Source organism: Micromys minutus, assembly GCF_963924665.1.
Source record: "Micromys minutus genome assembly, chromosome: 33".
Lineage (NCBI taxonomy): Eukaryota > Metazoa > Chordata > Mammalia > Rodentia > Muridae > Micromys > Micromys minutus.
Window position 1 is genome coordinate 5191582 of NC_137968.1, and position 27554 is coordinate 5219135.

At 44.2% G+C, this 27554-nt stretch overlaps 1 protein-coding gene across 1 annotated transcript; it reads left to right on the forward strand.

The window, feature by feature from the left end:
* Nucleotides 1-142: 142 nt before the first annotated feature.
* On the forward strand, nucleotides 143-26295 carry DCAF13 (DDB1 and CUL4 associated factor 13). The gene is made up of 11 exons (XM_080909372.1): nucleotides 143-273; nucleotides 4594-4793; nucleotides 5278-5385; nucleotides 8350-8439; nucleotides 12419-12574; nucleotides 15425-15502; nucleotides 16197-16279; nucleotides 18279-18443; nucleotides 23426-23561; nucleotides 24852-25015; nucleotides 26137-26295. The coding sequence occupies exons 1-11, from the start codon at nucleotides 204-206 to the stop codon at nucleotides 26222-26224; spliced, it is 1338 nt and encodes a 445-aa protein (XP_080765498.1). The 5' UTR covers nucleotides 143-203; the 3' UTR covers nucleotides 26225-26295.
* Nucleotides 26296-27554: the final 1259 nt, after the last annotated feature.

Below are 27554 nucleotides of genomic sequence, written 5' to 3' on the forward strand. Positions count from 1 at the left end.
TCCGGACGCGAGCGGCAGCTGAAGGACCGCCCCCTTCAGGTCCGAGGCTGAGCGACTACGGATCGCCGCGGGGTCCAGCTGATCCGCCAAGCTTCCACACTGAGGAGCCACGTGACAGGAAGAAGCCTGCGGAAGGCGGAAGTAGTGTGTCTGCGTGGGGGCCGGGTTCAGTGGAGCCCGGCTTAAGGGCTCAAGCCGCCAAGATGAAGGTGAAAATGTTGAGCCGGAATCCTGACAACTACGTCCGCGAAACCAAGCTGGACATACAAAGAGGTGCGTCCTCCCCGATTCCTTGGGTCTGGCCAGCTTTCGAGCGGTAAAAGGGACGGGAGCCCAGCGCTCTGGTCTCCCCTTTCCGCCCAGGCGACCATGTCCACACAGGGCTGTTGAGGAACACTGTTGGAGATGCCATATACCTCTGAGTCCTTGTAAGAATTCTCCTCTAGTGGGAAAGTACTTACGTGTAGGAAGAGTGCTGTCAGCCGTCCTGTGTTCACGTTTCTAGCTGTTGAAAAGTGGAGTTTGAGCCCAACTCAGGAGTCAAGCGTTCAAAGTTTGTTTTTGGGGGTATTTTTTTTTTTTTAACGTTTTGAGGCTACGCTTTGGGCACTTTACTACTTCAGATTATCTACTTCTGGGTGTGGAAATGAGAGAAGAGAAATTTAAAGCGGCCTGTTCTCATAAACCACTCTTGAGAATTTGAGGAGAGAATGGTTAAGATGAAGTTGGAGAGTTTTGTTCATCTTTACTGGTTTGTTAACCGTTAGCATGATGACCCTTTATAAATTATTTCTTGGTAACAGAAATGACAGGAGACCAGTCTTGTGTGAGCAGACCATTGTAACTGAAGGCAAGAATGATATAACCAAGGCATTGAAAAGAAATCGTGCCTTTGTAATAAACGAGAGTGATAGTAACTCTTGGTTACTAGAGGTTCTCCCCCACCCCCTCAGCATTGCTAAGGTGTGCTATATGTTCCCTGTTTCCAAGGCGTTTTAATAATATAGTAATATTTCTTAAGTGACTTGTCACCAGAGTTTGATATTGAGCCTTTGAACCTCATTGGGTTTTCCCCCCCTCCACTTTCACCAACCAGTGCTTTGCTGGTAGATAGATGTCATGGTTTATGTCTGCTTGACTCAGGGAGTGGCACTATTAGAAGCTGTGGCCCTGGTGGAGTGGGTGTGTCACTGGGTGTGGGCTTTAATACCCTAATCCTAGCTGCCTGGAAGTCAGTATTCTGTTAGCAGCTTTCAGATGAAGATGTAGAACTCTCAGCTCCTCCTGCACCATGCCTGCCTGGATGCTGCCATGTTCCTGCCTTGATGATAATGGACTGAACCTCGGAGCCAGACCTAATTAAATGTTGTCCTTGTAAGAGTTGCCTTGGTCATGGTGTCTGTTCACAGCAGTAAAACCCTAACTAAGACAACGGCTTACATTATCCTTGCCATTGTGGGTTCGTTTCAGGCTTTGTCTTGGAGCTGTACCTATGGGAAGCTTTCTCTCAACTGTAATCTGTACATACTTATTCCCTGCAGTCGCCCTCCCTCCTGCATTTCACTATCCCCCTCTGTTTCCAGTGTACATTGTTTGGATTTCAGTCAGTGACTGTCACATTGCCTCCTGAGTGTATGGTGATGAGCAGGCTTTCCTCAGACTGAGTTTGTAAAGAGGAGGAAGAATCATTGCTGTGCACAGAGTTTAGACAGCAACTCATGAATAGCTACTTTGTAAGTGTCTAGGTAAATGAAGGAGTAGGGGACAGCCTGGGCATGATCTGTGCTGGGAGATACAGCCCTATTTGTTAGTAACATCTTTCTTCTCCCTATTTTTATTTTTATAATAGAAATGTAATAGCAAAACAGAAGAAAGTAGAGTTTTTGGAGTGCTAAAATATAAAAAGCAAGAAACACATTTGTTTGTATATTTATTTGTATTGTTATTTCTTTGTAAATTTTTATGCAGGATTTAAATACTGGGTAAGTGCTGCTGAAACTTTATTTTTGAAATATCCTCGATAATTCTGATGTGTCTGGTTAATGTTTAGAGCACCTTACACAAATATATGTAGTTGTATATACATTTTAAATTACAGTATCCAGCACTTGGGATATATAGCAGGTGCTACGTTAGCATTAATTTTTTGTCTACTAGGTGCATGAGGTTGGAAGTGGATACGATAACTGTGATTTAGAAAACAGTGAATATTAAAGGGTGCATGCGGTTTGGGAAGATTTAGGTGAACGTTAAGTCCTGATGCAAAGGCTGGAGTGAAGGTACTTGAGCTGAGCTCCAGGAAGTACTTAAAGCTGATGAGACAGTGAGACCGAGGTATAGAGGACCAGAAGGGGGCTTGAACTTAGTTCTGTACTTCTAAAAGTAGGTGTTGAGACTCCATTATAATATAGGAATACAGTTAGAACATTAGTGTGTAATTTATATCTTAAAAAACAAAACTGAACCAGGCTTGGTGGTTCAGGCCTTCAATCTCAGCCCTCTTAAAGGCAGAGGCAGGCAGATTTCTGAGTTCCAGGATAGCCTGGGCTACATAGTTCCAGTTTACATCGTGAGTTCCAGGCCAGCCAGGACTACATAGTGAGGCCCTGTTTACAGACAAACAGGGTCCTCTGATCTCCTCCATGTGTCTCAGGAAGAGTAGTAGTGACAAGGGAGGACTGGTTTCTACCTTTAGAATAGTGTAGCATATTATGGTTTATATTTGTTGTGTAGTATAATAATTTATAGAATGAAAGGAAAGACTGTAAAAACATTTGTTCTTGTGGTAAATTACTTTAAAAAATCTTGCGTTGTTCAGAGATTCTTTTGGAAATACATGCTTGGAAATGTGTTTTCTGTTTAAAAACTCTTATGCTGAACGTGTTGATTATAATGATGGATTTTGTCTACAAGAAAATATTTGGAAACAGCATGATCTACCTTTTTTAAACTGTTGCAGTATCGGGGCTGGAGAGGTGGCTCAGTGATTAAGAGCCCTGACTGCTCTTCCAGAGGTACTGAGTTCAAATCCCAGCAACCACATGGTGGCTCACAACCATCTGCAGTGGGTTCTGATGCCCTCTTCTGGTGTGTCTGGGACAGCTGCAGTGCACTCAAATAAATAAATAAAAGTATCAATTGTAGAAACAGCTGTTGACATCACAGTAGATCAAACATCTCTAAATAGCTTTCGCAAACCTGGTGAAAATAACCAAAAACTAATTATACTAGATACTGTCAGCCCTAGAACAGTATCAATGTGGACACCTTCTCTCTCCGTGGATCTGCTTGTTTTTGTGAGGTACAGTCAGTTCTTAATTTTTTCAGCACTATTTGAACTAAACCAATGGCAGGTTTGTCATGAATGAAGTCACCTGTATACCACAGAAAAACATGCCAGCAGGAACTCGGTTGCTGGATGCCAGCATCCTGTTGATTTGTGTGGAAATCAGTGAATCTTCACTAAAACCAGATGCCAAGACATACATTTGAAGATGTTGAATTTTTCTCTCAGGGGGCTTAATTGGAGACAAAATTTTAATGAAAACCAAGCAATTTTAATACATGCTTGTACTAAGTGTACCAGCTCAAAAACTGTTCCAATGAGACACACAATCTAAAGGTTTGAGGTTTCATTATTAGAATGGCATGTGCTTGACTAATCTGATAATAGTTTCCACTGCTGCCAAACCGAGTATATGAGGCAGTGGTCCCCTGTAAGGTACTGAGGGCCACCACTAAGCAGAAACGTGGAGGAAAGGGAAGGTGACTTTCCGTGAGGACGGTGTTTGAGCTTTAGTGCAGTTTGGAGGTGAGATGCTGTTAGTATGGAGTCGGAAAGCAAAGATAGCAGGTGACAGTGAACTGGATGTACTGTTGCATGTTGAATTTGGTTAGATGTGGGCTCAGAGCGAGAGCTTGCCTGGCAGACCAGTGAAGAAAGAACATGGCTCATAGGCAGGTTACTTGGGCCTCTGCACCTCGGTTTCACAGCTGTAGAGTGGAGGATAGGAAGAGATGTAACCTGTGGGGTGCTTGGGAAATGCGAGGTGAGAGAATCTGGGGTGTGCAGAAGTCAGTGAGTGACCTCTGTGTCGGTGTTTTCTGAGTAAGGGAACAAATGTGAAGCGTCCAACACAGCAGTTGTGTTATACAGTTGACGTCACGGTGTGGTGTCTGTCAGCACCAGGAGCATCTAGCACAGCAGCACAGCATGTGTTTAAACAGACATTCATCATAGTACTAGGCTTTGTTCCAGACACTGTGCTAGGCATAGGAATGTGTTGGAACGCTTGCCCATGAGAAAGGTCACATACCCAGTTGAATATGGTAGGATGTATAGAAGGGAAGCTATGTGTATATGTATATATAATCTGCTTGTACAGGACTATATGGTTCATGATTGTCCCATAATCTCGAAAATGTTTGTGAGTGACTAGGATGCTTTTGTATCTTTCATTAGTGCTAGGCAGAAAGCGGTCTTCCTAGTTAAAAGCTTATTGAGCAACAGATTACATGATCGGCTGGGGCTTTCCACAGGAAACCCTGAGTGTATGTGAATTATTTTATTCAGAGAGATTGTTCTTATTCCAGTTCCAAGAAACTACGATCCTACTTTACATCCCTTTGAAGTCCCACGAGAATATGTAAGAGCTTTAAATGCTACTAAGTTGGAACGAGTATTTGCAAAGCCATTCCTTGCTTCCCTGGATGGTCACCGGGATGGAGTCAATTGCCTGGCAAAGCACCCAAAGAGTCTGGCTACTGTCCTTTCTGGGGCATGTGATGGAGAGGCAAGTGTCACTTTAAATCTTGTTGTTTTTAAACCAGCACACTCTATTACAAACTTCTTTCCTTTTGACTGTTCTCAGTTAGACTTTGGTTTAATTCTTAAACCTAACTCTGAAGTCATCTAGTAGTTTCCCATCTGATCTTAAAACAATGTCAGTTCACTGGTGTAAGGTTCAATTTGACAGTATATACATTTATCATGTTTCTAATAAAGATATTTGAATTTTTCACAGAAGTTGTTATTGATGATTGAACACTTAATTTTCTAATCTGGTGAGGGGAAAGACTTTGAAACACTGTAGAATCAGCTGAGGACTTGACAGGTTGAATTTTCTGTTGTTGATACATTTTTCCATATGCAATACATTATTACAAGCCAAAGGATTTTGGTTTTAGTGTTTGATAGAGTGATTCATAGCCTTTGCAATGTGGAATTTCTAAAATATTTCACATTTAGAGTTCTTGGAATTTTCTGTTTTATCACAGGTTAAAATTTGGAACCTAACTAAACGAAAATGTATCCGAACAATACAAGCACATGAAGGTTTCGTACGAGGAATATGCACTCGCTTTTGTGGGACTTCTTTTTTTACCGTAAGTGTACTATTAACTCATTAAGTCTCTTCAGCTGCACAGGAAAGATCTAATTGCATAAGTTATTTTTAAGTTCATTTATTGGTTCCAACGGCCTTTGGAGCCCATTAGCACTCCATTAAACCTGGAAAAGTTCTAGACTTCTTTCCGTAATCCAGCCTTGCTCATCCTTACTATGTCTGCCCTTTTATAAATAAGTACTGGACAGCATTGACCGAGTATCCTAAGTGCTGAGAGGTGTGGTTAGTGGGGATTAAGGCACTGGTATAAATAAGTACTGGACAGCATTGACCGAATATCCTAAGTGCTGAGAGGTGTGGTTAGTGGGGATTAAGGCACTGGTAGAATGACTGACTTTCTGTGGAAGATGTTTGCTGCTAAGATGAGTGATTTGTACAGTGTACTACTTAGTGACATCTGCTGTGTTCATATCACTGTGTCACCACCATCCTTACCCACTTCAGAATTTACCTAGCATCCTAAAGCTGTATTCATTAAGCTATAGCTCCCATACTCACCTCTTAGCCCATATAGTAGCAGCTCTTCTACTTCTGTTTCTCAGAATTTGGTAATTCTAAGTGCGCCACAAAAGTAGGCTCATACGATTTTTGTATGTGCAGTTGTCTAGGCCTTACTCAATTAGCATGATGAAATCACGGCTAGATGAAGTTTCATGATATTAACAAGTGATGTGTTTGTACTACATTTCTTAACCCATTCATTTATCAACGAACTTTTAGTTTGTGTCTACCTTTTTGCTATTATGCTGCTATGAACATTGATGTATCAATACTAATTCAAGTTCATCAGAACAGTTGAACAGCAGATTCCCTGATATGCTTTGAGATGATTGCTTTGAAAGCAACAAATGCTCAGCTTGTGAGCAATTCTCATTGTTTGCATAAGCAAGAATTGGGTCTACCTGGTGAATAAAACCTATAAAAAACAGTGACCGGGTTGATGTCAGATGACTGGGAGGTGCCCCGCAGGACAGTCGTTTCCGCCGTGGAAAAGGAGGAGTCAGCACTTGTCAGAGTGTTAGAGGAGAGGAAGGATCTGGTGTGAGGAACTGGACTCACTACAGGTGATTTGTGTGAAGTGACTGCTCTTTATAGGTAAAGAAAAGTCTGAACTTCTGGCATCCTCTCTGTAGAATTAATGATTAGGGTTATAGTATGACATCAATATAAGGAAAATATAAAAATAAATGATGTCACGGATGTGGCATTGCAGAATGCCTTTCCTTAACGAGGAAAACACAGTAACCACAGAGCAGATAGAACCACGTGATGCAGGGAATATGCCGTATATGGTAAAGGAATTGGTGGCAAGCCAGAGCTGCTGGCAGCTAAGACTGTTCTTCCTGTTGGCATTCTCTGGGTGTTTGAACTTGTACAATAATAATATCCCAGCTAGAATACTTATGTTTCCCCCCCTTTTTTATGCAGCTAGGGATCAAACAGACTCTGCATGCAAGACAAAGGTCTATCAACCCTATTGAATAAATGGGGGGGGGGGGCTGTGGTTATATTTTTAAGCATTCAGAATGATAAAGTTTTAAGCATCCATCAACAGATGAATAGAGAATGTTGGTGTATAGATGTATTCAACCATTAGAAAGGGGGAACTGGTCTTTTGTAGCAGAATAGATGGATGTTATGCTGATATAAGCCAGCCACAGAATGAACACTGTAGCGTCTCACTTTTACATAGACTGTCAAAGGTCAGACACTTTAGTCCTAGAGTGGATGTCAGCTTGATCATACAACACTGCCTTCTCACAAGCATCTTCATCTTTCCCTTTTCTTGCATTTGAAATGACCTGAAATTTATTGTGTATTGTATGGTATTGGCTCAACTTACTATGTTCATCTTTGTATGTATGGTGTGTGCAGGTATATGTATTTGTACGAATACTGTGTGTGTAGAGGCCTCAGTATCAGTCCCAGATACCAAGAGTCTTTCCCAGCAGCTCTGAGTGGAGGGCTAATCCTACTAGCAATCCTGCTCTCGGCATCCCTGATTCTGAATTCTAAGGCTGAAATCACTACCTAGTGGCCATGCCCACACTGTATTTACATTGGTTCCAGGATTGTTCTTCCTGTGTGCAGAGGAAATGCTTTAACTGCTGAGCAGTGTCCCCAGCCCCTGCTTTTTTGTGTGTTGAGACAGGGTCTTACTGTATGGCCTTGGCTTGTCTGGAACTCACTCTGTAGACCTCACTGGCCTCCAACTCAGAGCTCCACCTGCCTTTGCCTCCTTAGAGCTGGGACATTGGTAAAAGGGACTCAAAACCAAAACCATTTTGTGTCCGTGTATGTGCCTCGAGTACATGTCCATGGACCACATGCCTGCAGGTGAGACCGGAAGAAAGCCTCTGATCTTCAGAGTCACAGGCAGTTGTGAGCTGTCCCATTGGGACCTGGAAACCCAACCCCAGACCTCTGCATGAGCACCAAGTGTTCTTAACCTGAGTTACCTCTCCAGCCCCTCCCCACGCTCCTTAACACATGGTTTGGTTGGTTTGGATTTGGAGAGATAGGATAGTCGTCCTCACTGCGTAGCCTGTATGGCCTTGACCTTACCGTCCCTACCTGCTGAAGGCTGGAATTACGGGTGTGTGCCACTCAACCAGGGTCAGACCTTCCAAGTGATTAGTCTTATGTTCCAATACCCATATTAGAAGCTTTTTGTTCCAATTGGGAAGACTATTCTCATGTGATCTAACTTTCATCTGTCCTTCTGCTTTACTCATGCTGGGGTTTTTGTTTGTTTTGTTGTGGGTTTTTTGTGCTTTATACATTTGTTACAGATTTTTGTTCTGATAAAGTAGAAAATAAATACATCAATAAATGTGAACGTAAAAGATGGTATATGTTACTATTTGAAATGCGGTACTTGGCAATTTGGTACTTGTATTTACAATTATTGATCATTAGAACTTCATAAAATTACTGTGTCTAGGTTGGAGATGACAAAACTGTGAAGCAGTGGAAGATGGATGGACCAGGCTGTGGAGAAGAAGAGGAGCCATTGTACACCGTGTTAGGAAAGGTACAAACACAGTGAATGTTGCTTGGTCTGTTCCAATTCTTTATCGCTTTTTGTAATTCCAGAAGGAAAAGGAAGAGCTGATAGGATTTTATTTTTAATAATTGACCTGATAAAACAATGTTTAAAAGCAACATTTTATGTAATTAAAGTTCTTTGAACAGCTCTTTGGTGTTCTTTGTAAGAGTCTGATGTCTCTGTAGCTAATAAATACTGGCTGTGCTAGGCCTTATGAGTCATAGAGAGATGCAATGAAGTATTAAAGGAAGGCCACAGAAGAAACTGTGTAAGATAAATGTCTGGAAAATAATGGCTTATTTTATATCATCATAAATCTTAATACAAAGCTCAGAATTTCTCAGAGAAGCATGTAATAGTGTGTGCTTCTTGTATGATCTTGCACTTCTCACAAATTGCTCTCCAAGTCACATGGGGTTCAGTTACAGCCTAAGAGTGATTTAGAACATTCGACTTACATGTTTTACATAATGGGTGCTGATATTCTTATATTAAACAGACACAATTCTGAAGTTAGGTTTAATCTTTAGATATGTGCATTTGAAAGCTACTATATATTATATATATTATATATGTAGTATATGGTGGTGGGAGAACAGGAAAGACACTTTTTTGTAGCAAGAATTTCTTTTTAAAAAATTAAAATATGCTGACTTAGAGTACTATTATATATATATATATATATATATATTATACTAGTGTATATGTAGGTGATGTTTCAGGTTCCAACAAATTCTCAATATCCTCAAAGGAAGATGGAGGAGGGTATGTGGGAAGATGGAGGAGGATGAGGATGTGGAAGATGGAGGAGGATGTGGAAGATGGAGGAGGATGTGGAAGATGGAGGAGGATGTGGAAGATGAAGGAGGATGTGGGAAGATGGAGGAGGATGTGGAAGATGGAGGAGGATGTGGAAGATGGAGGAGGATGTGTGGGAAGATGAAGGAGGATGTGGGAAGATGGAGGAGGATGTGGAAGATGGAGGAGGATGTGGAAGATGGAGGAGGATGTGGAAGATGGAGGAGGATGTGGAAGATGGAGGAGGATGTGGGAAGATGGAGGAGGATGTGGGAAGATGGAGGAGGATGTGGATGTGGGAAGATGGAGGAGGATGTGGGAAGATGGAGGAGGATGTGGAAGATGGAGGAGGATGTGGAAGATGGAGGAGGATGTGGAAGATGGAGGAGGATGTGGATGTGGGAAGATGGAGGAGGATGTGGGAAGATGGAGGAGGATGTGGATGTGGAAGATGGAGGAGGATGTGGAAGATGGAGGAGGATGTGGAAGATGAAGGAGGATGTGGGAAGATGGAGGAGGATGTGGGAGATGGAGGAGGGTGTGTGGGAAGATGAAGGAGGATGTGTGGGAAGATGGAGGAGGATGTGGAAGATGGAGGAGGATGTGGAAGATGGAGGAGGATGTGGAAGATGGAGGAGGATGTGGGAAGATGGAGGAGGATGTGGAAGATGGAGGAGGATGTGGAAGATGAAGGAGGATGTGGGAAGATGGAGGAGGATGTGGGAGATGAAGGAGGGTGTGTGGGAAGATGAAGGAGGATGTGTGGGAAGATGGAGGAGGATGTGGGAAGATGGAGGAGGATGTGGGAAGATGGAGGAGGATGTGGAAGATGGAGGAGGATGTGGAAGATGGAGGAGGATGTGGAAGATGGAGGAGGATGTGGAAGATGGAGGAGGGTGTGTGGGAAGATGGAGGAGGATGTGGAAGATGGAGGAGGATGTGGGAAGATGGAGGAGGATGTGGAAGATGGAGGAGGATGTGGAAGATGGAGGAGGATGTGGGAAGATGGAGGAGGATGTGGAAGATGGAGGATGACGTGTGGGAAGATGGAGGAGGATGTGGGAAGATGGAGGAGGATGTGGGAAGATGAAGGAGGATGTGGGAAGATGAAGGAGGATGTGTGGGAAGATGGAGGAGGATGTGGAAGATGGAGGAGGATGTGGAAGATGGAGGAGGATGTGGAAGATGGAGGAGGATGTGGGAAGATGGAGGAGGATGTGGAAGATGGAGGAGGGTGTGTGGGAAGATGGAGGAGGATGTGGAAGATGGAGGAGGATGTGTGGGAAGATGGAGGAGGATGTGGGAAGATGGAGGAGGATGAGGATGTGGAAGATGGAGGAGGATGTGGAAGATGGAGGAGGATGTGGAAGATGGAGGAGGATGTGGAAGATGGAGGAGGATGTGGATGTGGGAAGATGGAGGAGGATGTGGGAAGATGGAGGAGGATGTGGGAAGATGAAGGAGGATGTGGAAGATGGAGGAGGGTGTGTGGGAAGATGGAGGAGGATGTGGAAGATGGAGGAGGATGTGGGAAGATGGAGGAGGATGTGGAAGATGGAGGAGGATGTGGAAGATGGAGGAGGATGTGGAAGATGAAGGAGGATGTGGAAGATGGAGGAGGGTGTGTGGGAAGATGGAGGAGGATGTGGAAGATGGAGGAGGATGTGGGAAGATGGAGGAGGATGTGGAAGATGGAGGAGGATGTGGAAGATGGAGGAGGATGTGGAAGATGGAGGAGGATGTGGGAAGATGAAGGAGGATGTGGAAGATGGAGGAGGGTGTGTGGGAAGATGGAGGAGGATGTGGGAAGATGGAGGAGGATGTGGAAGATGGAGGAGGATGTGGAAGATGGAGGAGGATGTGGGAAGATGAAGGAGGATGTGGAAGATGGAGGAGGGTGTGTGGGAAGATGGAGGAGGATGTGGAAGATGGAGGAGGATGTGGGAAGATGGAGGAGGATGTGGAAGATGGAGGAGGATGTGGAAGATGGAGGAGGATGTGGAAGATGGAGGAGGATGTGGGAAGATGGAGGAGGATGTGGAAGATGGAGGAGGATGTGGAAGATGGAGGAGGATGTGGAAGATGGAGGAGGATGTGGGAAGATGGAGGAGGATGTGGAAGATGGAGGAGGATGTGGAAGATGGAGGAGGATGTGGGAAGATGGAGGAGGATGTGGAAGATGGAGGATGACGTGTGGGAAGATGGAGGAGGATGTGGGAAGATGGAGGAGGATGTGGGAAGATGGAGGAGGATGTGGGAAGATGAAGGAGGATGTGGAAGATGAAGGAGGATGTGTGGGAAGATGGAGGAGGATGTGGAAGATGGAGGAGGATGTGTGGGAAGATGAAGGAGGATGTGGAAGATGGAGGAGGATGTGGAAGATGGAGGAGGATGTGGGAGATGGAGGAGGATGTGGAAGATGGAGGAGGGTGTGTGGGAAGATGGAGGAGGATGTGGAAGATGGAGGAGGATGTGTGGAAGATGGAGGAGGATGTGGAAGATGGAGGAGGATGTGGAAGATGGAGGAGGATGTGGGAAGATGGAGGAGGATGTGGGAAGATGGAGGAGGATGTGGAAGATGGAGGAGGATGTGGGAAGATGGAGGAGGATGTGGGAAGATGGAGGAGGATGTGGAAGATGGAGGAGGATGTGGAAGATGGAGGAGGATGTGGAAGATGGAGGAGGATGTGGAAGATGGAGGAGAATGTGTGGAAGATGGAGGAGGATGTGGAAGATGGAGGAGGGTGTGGAAGATGGAGGAGGATGTGGAAGATGGAGGAGGAGGGAGGTACAAGATGGAAAATGTCTAGGCTATAACAAATTAGTGATTCCAAAGCACACTTGATTTCATTTTTAAAAAACGCCTTAGCATTTTATGATACTCTTTGCCCTTTAAAGAAGGGCTTCAAAGAGTTTCTTTAGACTTACCCTCAGCGGACATACCGTGATCACTTAGGTGTTTTTATGTGAAGGTGAAGCTCTCCGATTGCATTCTGGATATGCCAACCCTGTGACTTTCCAACTGTATGTAGGCAATTGTGGCAAAGGGTGGTGGGAGAACAGGAAAGACACTTCTTTGTAGCAAGAATTTCTTTTTAAAAAATTAAAATATGCTGACTTAGAGTAGTGATGAGCCTATGTCACGCCGCCCTCTTTGCTTTTAAAGACAGTGTATACCGGCATTGATCACCACTGGAAAGACCCAGTCTTTGCCACTTGTGGACAGCAAGTAGACATCTGGGATGAAGAAAGAAGCAGCCCCGTGTGCTCCATGACCTGGGGACTGGACAGCATCAGCAGTGTTAAGTTCAACCCTATCGAGGTAATAGCGGCCTCCTTACTAACATGTCTGCCTGTGCTTGACATGGAACTGTTTAGGAAACGTTTTCTACATTTCAGTGGCTTTCTAGCATTCAGTACGTTTTCCAGGCTATATCTGTGCTCTGTGAAATTTCTGCTGCACATCAGAGCAGACTCCAAATGAATGCTTGCCTCTTTTTGGTTTTGTTTTTTGAGACAGACCTTGGATGGCACAGACTGGTCTTGAGCGTGTGATCTTCTTACCTGAGCCTCACACTAGCTTTACTTTTTTGTGCTTTCCACGCGTGTGTTCCATCAGATTGTCCTGTTGTGCTCTGAGGAGGGTGTTCCCTGTGCTTCAGCTTGTTGGAGGTCAGGAGAGTGAACATTGCATGTGCTGTTCCATATTTATAATAATGTCATGACCACTTGGGGCTGCATGATAATTAGTTATTGGATTTTCTCCTTTTGCTTTACAATCTAAGTTTCTTCCTACTTTCCTCCAAGTGCAGACTTGGGGGTTGGCTATGACTGTATTTGTATGGACTTAGGAAGGGCAGCTGAACTGGAGGCTCAACACATAACAATAAATGACCTCATTGTCCAGAAGACTCAGTCACGGTGCTTTTTCTTTCACCTCAGTATCAATGACCATGTTAATTTCTGTAAGAGAAAATCCTGAAATGCAAATTTTGCACTCAGAGAGCCAGCATGGTAAGAGAGGGCGCTAAGCGTAGCCGAGTGCACTGACTGTTCATGTGGTCCTGTCGGGACATGGTGTGCCGCAGAACAGTGTGAACTTGGGCTTGAAGGGCTGCCAAGCGGCAAGCACAGGAGGCGACCCTGCCCTGGATGTGCCTGTACGCACATTCCTTGGTGAGGCTGCCAGTGTATTCCTCTGCGTGCTGTAACACCCACGACACAGGCAGACCCTCTTCCTGTACTGTCTGCAGCTGCTTTCATACCACAGCGGGAAATTGAGTAATTGCTCTGGGAATCACATGGCCCATAAAAACTCAAATACTTTTTCTGGTTTTTATGGAAAAAGTCTGTTGATCCCTAGTCTAGGATTGCTATCTGAGCTGTGTGTTCCTGCATGCAGCCTCTCTTGCGCGTGCCCGTGCTCACTCTGGCTGTGGAAGTGAGGGCTGGCCTTGAGAGGTAAGCCAGCTTTGTAGTGGCCAGGACACGAGATAAGAGCAGGCTACAGACACAGATGTGTTAGAGCTGCCTTAGCGCCCACCTCATCCAAGTCACAGTTCTCTGTATTTATGTTTAAAATGAGATTGATTATCTGTACTTCATCGGTTTGTGTGAGCATCAATTGTGATATATGTTAACATCTTGAGCAAAGGCTTACTTAAGTCCAAGATGGCAATTTGTCATTGTTTTGATAACAGTAAACACAGACAGACAGTGATTTCTACCTTTTGATTATCAAATATTTATTTTCCTATGTTGACGAACCTGTTAGAAAAGCTGGTGACCAATTTTAAAATCATCTGGGACATGCCTTTCGCCCATGCTTTTGGAACTTGCCTATGGAATAGCCCACTGACTTTGTAATCTTATGAGTTGACTTAGTGATAAGCAAGCGGTGTCCGTGTCTCCTGCCCTGTATAAAGCTAGTGGACAGGACAGGGCAGGTTGCTGTGAACAAATGGATTATGTTGTTTCCTCTGTTCATCAATTATTCGTTTTCTCTTAAAATATTAAAGCCTAAAATTCTGGTAAAGCCAGAAGTTAATATTGAGGATTGTGAAATTTTACATTCAGTCTAGGTGGAAGTTTTTGCTTTGTTCAGATCAAAGTCTTTGTTTTAGAAATAGACCCTGGTCTTACCAAAGACAACATTATAAAAATATAGCAAAGGTTAAGAGGCTAAGGGGCAACTAAAGGAAGTCTTTGAAGCTTTTTCTTTTTTTGAGACAGGATTTTGAGAAGGGAGCCCAGATTATAAACATACGTTTATGATACTTTACTATTTAGTAAATGACTTCCTGCTTTGTTTGCAGTAGGAAGGGACTCTAAGCAGGAGCCAAGAATCATGGCACCTGGAACCATGAATAAGGAAAATAAACAGTGTTACAGAGAGTGAGTGGGCTGCCGAGGGTGGGAGCGTGCCTGCTGTGGTGCCCAGCCCCCCATGGTGGCTCACAGCCATCTGCAGTGTCAGCTCCAAGAGATCCAGCTCCCTCCTGAGTCAGTAGCATCCGGCATGCATGTAGTACACAAGCGTACACGCTGACAGTACAGCCATTCACAGTGAATCCTGAGAGAGTTTAGAGCTGTACAGTGAGGGCTGGGGAGATGGGGAGATGGGCAGACGGCTCAGCAGGTCAGCGCAGTCGGATTCCTGGATCCTGTGTGGTAGGAGAGAACTCAGGCCTGAGGAGTTGTAAGAAGTATTGTCATGTAGAGCGTTTAAACAGCTGCCGATTTCATCCAGTTATAACCAATCTCATTCTCACAGTACAGTGATATTTATACTTCAAACGTCATAAAATTGTTTACACTTTTGATTCACTAATGCTACTCCTGACATTTCATGTTATGGAAACAAAGAGCTTAAATGAAGAGTTAAATTCTTACTGAAGTGTTACTTACAGTCAAAAGCAGTTAGTCTTAAGTTGAAGAGCAGGTAAGTTTTTTTCTGTTGTAAATAGGACATACTATTACTACTGGAAATTTAACCTTGAAATACTTACTTAGCTGAGATTATGGGTGGTATATCTTCATAAAGTGGTACTGAGTGTAACAGCTTGAGGGTTTAACATGAATCTTAAAGACAATTAAATAATTTGTGCTTTGAATAGACATCATTTGCTTCCAACCCTGGTTTTTAATTGGTGATTGTTTCAATTCTTCTTAGACATTTCTCTTGGGAAGCTGTGCTTCTGATAGGAACATAGTACTGTATGACATGCGGCAAGCTACTCCTCTGAAAAAGGTGGGTTTCAGTCTTGTCTGCTTTATACAGTTAAGGCATTTTATGTATCAAGTGACTGAAAAAATGGAATCAGTATTTTATAGTTCTTTTTCCTTCATAGAGCTGTTCTCTAACCTCAGAGATGGTAATAACATTCAACTGTTCATTGATTTTAGACTGTTTCTTTGTGACTTCTATAATGCCGGTACATTTTAGGAATCTAATCAATACTTGATAAATTGAAACTTTCAAAATAAAAGGTATTTGGGGGAGGGGGCTCGATTATCACATGGCATACACATTTTATTCAAAACAGTTTTAGAACTCATCACATAGTGAACTATGTTAATGATGTGCAGATACTAGTTTGACTCTGCTTAGACAAGCACTGTCTTGTTGATTGGAGGATTTTTAGTAGTCACTTCATTTCAGGACCTTGTGAAATCTTTCTTCTGAACTTTGACCCTAAGCTCACCATTAATTTTGAACCTAATTATTATGTTGTCATTTGTTGCTTTATTATTTGTAGGCGTTAAGTATTGCTCTGTTGTTTATACTGCCGTCTGTTCTCAGAAAACGGCCACTGACTTCTCCACTGGTTTGCATTATGTCCTGTGCATATGACAGTATTAGCTTAAATCAGAAAAAAGAAAATTCATTCGTTTTGTATATGTTAGTTTTCTAGTAACTGGATAATGTAACCTTCCTTTCTTAGGTTATCCTAGATATGAGAACAAATACAATCTGTTGGAACCCTATGGAAGCTTTCAATTTTACTGCAGCAAATGAGGACTATAAGTAAGTGTCTCTCCTTTTAGAAACTCATTTCTAACAAGGATGGTTCCATCACGTTGCCTTACTACTATAATGTGTTTTACTTGGTAAATAAACTTTCATGCGCAGTCATTTCTTTTGCTAAAAATAATTTCCCAGATTGGAGAAGAGATTTTTAGAAAAACTATTTTGTCAGATTTTAGAAGGCCTTGGACAGTGAGTTTCAGGCTGACATCTATGACAGGTGCTGTTTGCACAGTGCACGGTAAGGTTGGGCTTGTTTGCTTATGTGCGGGTTATGGCTGCCTTTGACTTGTGATGCCTAGGGTGGATAGTTACAGTACATACCTCATGCTCCCTTGACCAAACGGAGGGAACTGAGTGCTCTCTTATATGGGCCACTTAAATAGTGACGAGACCAGTAGGTGTGGAGCTGCATATCTATTTCCCTAGCACTCTCCCGGTTGAGGCAGGAGCATTGAGTTTGAGGCGCTAAGGATTATGTGGTATGTTCAAGGCCAGCTGGGTTTCTGTATACAGTTCCTAAAACAATATCTCTTATAAGAGATGGCGGCTAGTTTTCCTTAATTGTCCCTATCTTTGAAATGTTCTTGGTGGCTGTGATGGCCTAGGCCTGTGACCCCAGCTATGGGAAAGCTGAGGCCAGGAGGAGGCATTGAGAAAAAACTGGGTACATGGCTCAAGGGCCACATGAAGGCTTCTCTCAGACAACACAGATCCTTTTGTGGTGTCTCTGTTTTGTATCTTTATTTTTCTCTTAATATAATTTTGATAAAACTTAAATTCAGATCTACAGCAGCTGATTACTCCAGTAGAAAGTAGGCAAATCAATTAAACTAGCTCAGTGCTGAAGATTTATTGTCTGTAAGAAAGGTTTACAATTGAGTTGTCTGAAGAGTTCTCATAACTCAGAATGTTAGCCATTTCTGTTCACATGAATTTATTTGCTGGGAACCTGAACAAATTTGTATTTTTTTCCTCCACAGACAGACAAAACAATGTTTAGAGAAAAAAAAAAAAACAATTTGCTAAAATAAGAGTATTGTAATTTTAAGGGGAGTTTTGCCTCACTCTATCCTGTTTAGCTCCTAAATAAAAGACGCAGAAACCTGGTGTTTTATTTACAAGCTGCCGGCCTCTGCTGAGCAGGTTCCGAGATATTCTAACCTACATCCCAGCCATAAGCCCTGTTACGTGAATTTCAGTCTCGTCTGGTACTGTTCCATGTGTGTCCTCACAGCCACATTCTCATGGTGCACCTACGTCATGACAGCCATCTTGTCTACCTCTCCTCTCTCCTTCTCCTTATGGTCCCTACCGAGAACCCCTACCCCACCTCAAGTCCCACCTTCCTCTCCAGCCCAATCACAGGCTCCAGCCTTTTATAGTCCAATCAGAGTCTATTGGGGAGCATTCTTTACAGCCATTGGTCAGTACAATGTCCATGTCCAGACTGCAACCTGATCTTGGGGTATAGAACTCAGCGTCTGAATTCCCAACACACAAGACCAACCACAACAAAAGAGTTGTTTTTCCCTCGTTTGGGAATTGCCAACGTAAATCCTCAGCATCTCCTGAGGGCTTGTTTGTTTGGTAGAGGGGTGTGTGTGTGTGTGTGTGTGGGTGTGTGTGTGTGTGCGCGCACACATACACAACCCATAGTTTGTGTATGGAATTGGTTCTCTCCTACTATGTGGGTTCTAGGGATTGTATCCAGGTCCACCAGGTGTACACGGAGCTTTCCCCACTGAGCCATCTCATTGGTTTGGTTTGGATTTTTTAGTTTCTTTTTGTTTTTGTTTTTTGCTTTTTGTTTTGTGCAATCTTACAAAGTAATAAGAATCCTCTGTACCCTATCCGTCTTACCTGTGTTCAGAATCAGAGTGTTATTTAGCTAATAAGAGGCCCATTATTTAGCTAATGCTCTTATTTTTACTAATAGCTTTTAATGCTACATATGGCTTCTTTCTAGAACTTTAGATTATTTACCAATGTTTTGCAGCCTGTATACTTTTGACATGCGTGCACTGGACACCCCTGTTATGGTCCACATGGACCACGTGTCTGCGGTGCTAGATGTAGACTACTCTCCGACTGGGAAGGAGTTCGTGTCTGCTAGCTTTGACAAGTCTATTAGAATCTTTCCTGTGGACAAAAGCCGAAGCAGGTATGTGCCCCCAGCCATCTTTGGGTGATGAGTAGTCTTAATCATAATCATGTATCTTTTCCTAGGAGGTGGTTGGTTATGTGTGTGGTAGAGCTTACACCATCCATGGGTGGTGACACGGAGTATAGACTTCTGCTGTATCAAGTGGGCCAATCAGGTGGTTTGTTTTATTAACTAGGAGATTATTTCTATATAATTAATAAAATTAATAAAAATTTTGTTTGATGGTGAAGAACTTGGATAATTTTTTCTGAAAGTAATTTTTAAAGCAATAAATAATATTCCCTAATAATGTTTTTATACATTCAAATCCAGCTCATTTAACCAGCCAAACATTAGAAGAAAAAGCAGTTTAAATTGCTGAACTCATACTCATTTTCCCTTCTTTCTAGCTTGGTCAGAATAGGTACTGAACCACACGATACAGTTATTGACAACCATGCTGACTGAACCAATTAGAAGTTTTGAATCATTTTATTAATAGTCAGACCGGCAGCAGACTCGTGCCTCTGAAACATCTCTTGGTGACTAAGCTCGGGTACAGCAGTTTTAAAGACAAAGTCCCGGTTACATCAGCGTTTGTGTGTGGATTATACTACCTAGTTACAGCTCTTGCAAAGCTCACCAGTTTATTCTGAAAACTGCATGACAGTTTTTGTTGTTGTTTAAGCTTTCACATAACCTGGACCACAGTTAGGGTCATGGGCAGCCCCCAAAGCATTGCCAAAGCAGATGTGGTGTGGAGGGAAATGAAAGGCTGACATAGCAAAGTGGGGACAAGATGCCATTGCTGTAGTGACTTCACTGTGTACTCTGAGCCGAAAGCTGGGGGTTTGAGTGCTGAGCCATCCCCTCTGCTTATCAGTCCGTGAGCAGATTTACTATCGTTCCTCTTTGTAAGATGTATGTTGTTTCTACAGCTTAAGTCTACTGCTTACTATATGTAACTCAGTATAGCATGAATGCGCCCATGTCTTATACCATTGCAGATTTTTGTGTTGAGGTAATTTAGAGAAAACTATGGCATTCTAAGAAATGTTGTACTTTGTTTTGCTTTGCTGGCTGACTTTGTGATGCTGAGGATTGAGTGTGAACCCTCATGAGAGTTGTCCACCAATGAGTTCTTCGCTGAGACCATTTACTGCTCCTTAAAGCCTGATTCGTGTGCTGTGGCCCACAAGTCACTAGCATATGCTTTCTCCCTGTTCTCTAATGATGCTTAGACGTGTTCCTAAACGTGCACGTAGATGAGAGGAAACAACTGGTGGTTAAGCTTGGTAGCATTACTCTTGGTACTCAGGAGACAGATGCAGGAAAATGGTAGGCAGGGTTGGCTTGCACGCCTGCTGTGATGAAACACCATGGCCAAAAGCAACTTGGGGAGGAAAGGCTTTATTTGGCCTAGACATCCTAGTTGGTCCATCATGGAGTCAGGACAGTAACTCAAGGCAAGAGCCTGAGGGAGGAACAAAAAAAAAGCAGGGGCCATGGAGGACTGGTGTGTTCTGGCTTACTTAACCAACTCTTCTGTAATCACTCAGAAGCACTCACAGTGCGATGAGCCCTCATATACCAGCCATTACAAGAAGATGCCCCACAGACCTGCTTGTAGCTCAGTTTGATGTAGGCATTTTCTCATCAAGAGAAAGGGTCCTTTTTCCCAGGTGACTAGCTTGTGTCAAGTTGACAAAAGCTAACCAGTGCACAAGCTAACCTGGGAAACTCTCTAAAACCACAGTAAAACAAACAAAAACTATTGAACAATTGATAGTATCACTCGAAGAAATATAATTACTTATAATGTATATCAAAATATAACTGAATGTATATATACTTATATATGTACACATATACATACGTGTGTGTGTGTGTGTGTGTGTGTGTGTGTGTGTTGTTTAAGTGCCAAGGTTTATTTGACAAGCTAGTAATTAGGTGAAACTGGGGAGTCATTGTAGGTGGTGGGAAAGAGGAGAAAGTGCACAGAACCTGTGTGGGAAGGGGTAAGGTTGCTGGTGCTGTGCTTACTGACTTTCCAGAGATTTTTGGAATTTTTCTAGAACTTTTCACCTCCTTTAAAAGACCTCTTAAGAGCAGTCACTTTGGTGCAGGATGAAGGTACCAGACCCTTATAGTGCAATAGTGAGAATTTAGATCACTATTCCAAATAACAAACTAGCCTCGCTCCTGTAGCAAAGGTTTTTGGACCATCTGGAAGAATGTTTGTCTTCTTGTCCCTTCCCTGACTCACTGTCCTTTCGGTGAGACAGGTCAGGACCAGGACAAGCAGGGAATGGAGGGCAGACTTGAGGAGCTCCCTAATCCCAGCTCTGCAGGTGTGGAGCCTCTGCCCACTAGAGAATGAACCCCCCCGCCCCCCAAGGCTCACTACCTTGTCAGTCCTAGGTAGTGTGCTCAGTGCTGTGTCGGGTGGTGGTTGTATCTGCCCCGCTCTTCCGTGACTCTTGTGCCTTCCACCGTTACAGCAGACGGCTGTCACCACAGATGTGATGCACACAAACGACAGTCTTCTGATGGTTGCTCCCGGGAAGCTGCTGGTGTTGGTTCTTAGGTGGCTCTTATGTGGCCTCACAATTCTTTACACAGTTTATAGTTTCCTGTAAGAGTCTCCACTTGTACAAGTGTGAAGAATCACCGTCTTGTAAAGGGGTCAGGGTCATGCTATTGTGAGGTGTAGACAGAGAAGCAGATGGCTTGAGGGACATAAGGGATAGCTCGGGAGCTCAGCAGCTACATCAGGAAGGCTTACTCCAAGGCCGTATGAGCTGCTCAATGCAGGTCCAGCTAGACAGCTCAGCTAGTTCCAGAACTGTGGAAAGGAATCCTTACCTACCATTGCCGAAGGATTCTGTCCTGTTGTCATGTGGGCATACAGTCTTAGCACACGTCCTTCCTCCCTTCATTTCTGCTTGAGAGCTAGTTCCAGTTCACTTGCCATGCTCTGTTCTTCCGTTCCCTCGCTGCAGAGCGTGTGTGACCAAGCTTAGGCAATGCCTCAAATGCCTGCATTTTAAGTATCTACTCTTGAAAGACTTTAACGTGTTTGAAGTTCAGTCTTTGGTTTTTGGTGTAGTTTTGTTTTGTTTAAAGAATACCTTGTATTCCAGGCTGACCTTAAATGACTATATAACCAAAGATGGTCCTGATCCTGCCTGCACTTCCCAAGTCTGGGATTATAGGCGCACACCACCATGTCTGGCTTTTATACAGTGCTGCAGGGCAGGCCTCGGGCTTCATGCCTGCCCACAGCTATCTCCAGCCCAGCGAATACATTTGGGGAGGGCTGTATAGTTGTGCTGGCCCTTGAAGAGTAATTTGTTTTCATTGTTGAAAATACTTGTGTATCTGTTGTGTGTGTGCACATTCGTGCACCTACTGTGGTGTGCATGAGGAGGTCAGAGAACCACTGTGGGGCTCGTGCAGGCCTCTCCACACTGCAGGTTCCAAGAATTAAACTCAGTGCATCAGATTGGCAGTAAACCCCTCTACCCACATGTTTTTAAACTTTAGTAAAATGGTATTTGGAAGTATGTTTCTAGTGAGATTTCATTCAGTATTTACTAAGTAAGTAACAATAGCATTCATATGAGAAGATTTATTTTGGCTATTTTAAGATTTTAAAGGTGTCTCCTGATACAAATTTTAGTGAACTTAATACATCTAGCACATTGCAAAAAAAAAAAAAAAAAAAGGAGGTTACAAACTATGTAGTTGACCACTAAGAAGGCTTTTGTGTTGCTAGAATGCCTGGCCGTAGAGTTGACTGATATGTTTCATGGTACAGAAGCGTCACTGAATTTCCAGAGCTAACTCATGTCACCTTGTGAAAAGTTTTATGTGTGTGTGACAAATGGCCCTTACGAGTAGAGATAGTAAGAGCTCAGCATACAGAGAGCAGGACATTTCTCTCTCTCAGCCAAGCTTCACTTTAATAACCACGGTCCCTTCTTTAAAAATTGCATTCGTGAGGTTTTACTGTTTAATATTTACTTAGGCCAGCTTGTGAGTGAGACCCTTCGGATCGGTCTGTAAACGTAGGCTGTGTCTGATGCTGTCCCGTAGCTCTTCAGTGCACACTCGGGTCCTTCCTGTCTGCATTTTCTCTCCTTTTTCCGTGTTTGGAATTAAGTTTCATCTTAATTTCTTTGACCTTTCACTTGTTTGAAATGCTCTTCCTAACACTTCCCAATATAGTGTCCTCTGTGAATTCACTTAGCACGTTTCACAGCGTTTCCAAGTAGGTGTGGCTGCCGTGGTCATTATGAACTGACTCCTGCCTCAGCCTAGCAGCCGCCTCTGCAGCCCTCCCTGTCTTCACGCCTGGGAGTAACCTCGCACTTCAGTGAGGCTCAGAACAGTGTGCCCACGAGGACATGAGAGCTGGGCAGAGTGCACTAGGGCGCCTGCTTTGTGTGGGCCTCTGCGCTCATTGTAGGTTCCGGTGCAAAGTCATTGAGGCGGCAGTGGCTGCGGATCCACATTAAGTTGGGGATGAGTAGATATTAAGAACAAGCCGTCTCTAGCCAGGAGTGGTAGCACACTCCTGTTATCCCTGCACACTCAGAAGGCAGAGGCAGGCGGGGTGATCTTTGAGTTCAAGGCTAGCCTGGTCTACAGAGTAGGATAAGCCAGGGATACACAGGGAAATCCTCTTTCAAAAAAAAGGAGGAGGAAGGGAAGGGGAGAAGACAACTTTTGTGGACTTTTCTACGTATGGTTTTACTTAGTGCATTTATATTTCTGTTATTAAATCATAAATTCTGTCAAGCCATCTGTCTGTCTGTTTTAATTCTCAAGCACTCAGAGTAGAACCAGATTAGTTAAGTTCAATGAAAAGAAATGAATTGCAATTGAATTGTCCTTTTATACCTCCTCCAGACGCAAAAATGGTTTTCTGATCATCAGTAGGCAGTGGTTAAAGAAAATCTCCAACTCCTGATGTGAAGTTCATTCTGTTCCTACAGGGAAGTCTATCACACGAAACGAATGCAGCATGTTATCTGTGTGAAATGGACGTCTGACAGCAAGTACATCATGTGTGGGTCCGATGAGATGAACATCCGCCTGTGGAAGGCTAACGCCTCGGAAAAGCTGGGGGTGGTAAGGCCCGCTTTTCTCTCATTGCCACAAAATCAACTTTCGATTTTATTGAATATCATTGTTAAGAGCTTTTTGAACTAGTTGATCAGGGTAACACCATTGTGATGGAAAGTGAGCAACACAGCAAGGGCTGGCTGGTCCTTTTCCTATCAAAGATGTCTGCAAGGCTGGTAGAGTGCTTGGGGAGCCAGACTGAGGATCTGAGGCCCCTCCCCTCCCTTTTTCCCCCTCTTGTTTGTAAAAGTCAGACATGGTAGCAGGCCAGCACGCCCAGTGTCATAAAGGGGACAGAGTGTCCCTGGGCTCACGAGAGTGGCTGGCCAGCTAGTGGGAGACCTGTGTGCAGAAATGAGGGGGAGAGCAGTGGGGGAAGACTGTGTAGACGGCAGTCACGGCACCTGCTGGACCGGGGCACACACACAAATGCACTTGCATTGGGTTTGTCTTCACAGAGACACCGCAGGACTCCCTTCATCCCTGCTCTCTTTGGTTGGACGGGGAGGAGGTATGGAAGTGTAGAATTTGGGTGAACGGCTACTGTCTGTTACCGCAGTAGTGAGTGGGCGTGGCAAAGGCTTCGAGTCCCTGACATCATCGGATGGCAAAGACCTGAAAACCCACATTTTAAATAGACTCCATGAGAGGGCAGCTACGTCTAGGCTGTAAGATAGTGTCTGAGTGTGGTTTTTGTTATTATTGACGTTTTTCTAAGTGTCCACGTTCCATGAGGACCGGGCAGCATGTAGAAGTACTAAGAAAGGGCTGTTGGGTTTGAAATGATTTCTGCTCAGCCCTGGCAGGAAAGTCAAGCAGCAATAAGCAATAATCAAAGGTAATTCTATTGTAAATTAAGTTATCATTAGGTGTTTATGTCTTAGTTTCCGTTCACTATGAAATGTTCTAGTGTTTCTTTTATTCATGGCATTGACAAACAAAACCTACGTATGGGGTTACATCTCATTTTCATGTAGTTAGGTTTTCACTAAAATCTAAATTGGCAGATTGTTCTGTGTCCTGTGCCTGTGTGCCCAACCACCGAGGGCAGCAGCAGCCTGGCCACAGCTCACGCAGCCCCCACCCCCACCTTCTGGCATCTGTTTACATTGTTGGGGTGCTGGCTCCAGAGCGGTGGTACTAACAACTGTGTAAAGGCCACAAGCTCACTGGTGCTTTTGTTCGTGTTTAGTAAAAGTTGAATTTTGAGGAGAAGGGGTAAAGGATTCTTTCTAGATTTTTATACTCAAGAAAACTATAAAGAATTTAAGATACCAAAATGCACTTTGTTTTTAGCTCACATCTCGAGAAAGAGCAGCAAATGATTATAACCAGAAGCTAAAGGAAAAGTTCCAGTACCATCCACATATAAAACGGATCTCTCGCCACCGGCATCTGCCGAAGTCCATCTACAGCCAGATTCAGGAGCAGCGCGTTATGAAGGAAGCTCGGCGCCGCAAGTATGTGCCGCGACATTCGGCTCTTACCTCAGCACGCGCAGCTGTCTTCCCTCAGCCCTGTCTGCCCCACAGTCGCGAATGCACTGATGTTCTGACACGTGCATGACTGTCTCATCTGGGCCTTCCTCACTTTCCCAAAAAGAGGGAGCATGAGAATTCTCATTGCTTGTTTAAAGGAAAAAGGGAAAAAATGAATAATCAAAACAAAAACGACTTCTCCATTGGAGGAGCAGACCCTTTATAGAGGAAGCCCCTGGGCACACGGCCCTGGTTCAGTCACCAGCATGGATGGAGGAAAGGGAGGAGTAGAGGGAAAGACTCACATTTTAGAGCTTGTGTGGTTTTAAAATGTATTTGTTGTGATTCTTTGGGCAGTAGATACAGTCACTTTGGAGCAGTGCAGGCATGGCCCTGTGAAACAAATTCATGAAATGTTTCACTTTAAAAAATGACTTCTCTCTCCTCCCTCTCCCTCTTTTCTCTCATTCTCTCTCTCTCTATCGTGTGTATGTGTGTGTGTGTGTGTGTGTAAGTGAATGTACACATGTGTGTATGTAACGTGTGTGCATGTGCATGTGTAAGTGAATGCGCGCATGTGAGAACATTTGTGTGTATGTGTGTGTAAGTGAATGTGCACATGTGAGAACATTTGTGTGTATGTGTGTGTAAGTGAATGTGCACATGTATGTGAGAATGTGTGTATGTATGTGTGCATGTGAGAACATGTGTGTGTGAGTGAATGTGCACATGTTCTCACATGTGTGTGCACGTGTGTGTGTGTGTGTGTGTGAATGTGCACATGTATGTGAGAATGTGCCGGCCAGAGGCCCACGTCAGGTGTTCTGCTGTACCACCTCCCATCTTACTGTGTGGAACAGTCTCTCACTGGCCCTGGAAACCACCCCCTTGCTGAGCTTTGGAGACGCTCTTGTCTCCAGCTCTCCAGTGCTAGAATTACCCACACAATGCTAAAGTCTCAGTTGTAGCGAGGTCTCACTCTTACTGGGAAATTCTTCTTAAAGTAGTTCTAGTGAAAGAAGATGCCTTACGATTTAGTTTCTCTTGGCTGAGGTAATTTCTTATGTACTTGCTCATATTTTATATACGTTGTTTATTTCTAGGGAGATGAATCGTCGTAAACATAGCAAGCCTGGATCTGTGCCAATCGTGTCCGAGAGGAAGAAGCACGTAGTGGCGGTTGTGAAATAGTGTCTTCCTACCACGCTTGACATATAATTATTTGCTACTTTTGATTTGGGAACTCTGTAAATAAAAGTCTTGGCTCTGGTTTAATAGTAAACACTGCCGTTGTGTGACTGCCTGACTCAGCTATCTCTGCCTTTCCGACTGCTCACGCCTCGATGCCACTGCCATGCAGAGAAGTACCACCTGCTGATACAACCTGGTTTCCATAGTGATTCCCGTGTCCCGGCCATCACAGTGCCTGACTAGTCAGAGACAGGAGCTTCCTGTAACTCAAGCCTAGACTAATCTAGACACAGCATGATTCTGACCAGTATAAATGTCACAGTCTCTTGTAAGAGATGCAGATGGGTTTTCACAAGTGACATGGTCAGAGTGTTGTGAAGCTGCTTAAGAGATAGAAGAGCAGTAGAGAAGCATAGAGTCCCCTTGGGTGTCAAATCCCTCGTTACTGTCTTTCTATGTGGCCAGTGTGACCCTACTCTTTGATGGAAACAGAAAGCAGGTTACTCTTCCTGTTGTTTCGGCAATGATCCGGAGAGAGGGCGGGAAGGTGCTCGGGGTGGCAGGGCAAGTCCTCCTGGCTTGTGGAAGCCTTGGACTAGAGTTTCCGGCCATGGGGCAGTGCCACCCCCTCCCTTGGTGGGCGGGGAAGTACCTGTGCGGCCACCATGGCGGAGGATCCTGTGTGTGATCAGCTAAACCCCTGCCTCCAGGAAGCCCGCCTACCGGCAGGTTCTCTCACCTCCCAACAATTAGCTCTGGATTCCTGTAGCAGGCCAGGCACTGCCTGGTCCCTCAGTGAGTGGAAATAGTGGCAGGGCACAAACAACCAAAACCGTGCCTCCCACAGGACCGGATGCCTGTCCACCTGTCCACCCGCTCCCAGCAGACAGAGTCTGGGATGGAGAAAGCACATGTGGGATGAGAACAGCCAGGTCTACCAGAGTCCCAAGCGGAGGCTAGGGGAGGGGTCAGACCTTCTCTTCGCACAGCAAACTAGGCAACAGACAGCAGACCAGGGAACCTATACTCTGGATCCTGGCAACGGAGTGCAGTTTATTGTTTTCTGTTTACTGTAAATTGAATCAAAGCATCCCAGGAAATAGAAACAAACAGCAGTGAAGACAAGCCCATGGGTGAGGGTAGGGATAACTGCCTCTATCAGCAATGGGGCCGGTGCTCCAGAATGAGAATGGCTTAGCCAGGTCCAGCCTGGCATCAGTAAAAGGGAGAGGAGGGGGGTCCCAAGGGCAAAAGTCCTAGAATGAGAGTCAGCAAAAACATCTGTCCTCAGGGGTAGCTCCAAGCTCAGGAACTCTTCCCTGGGACCACG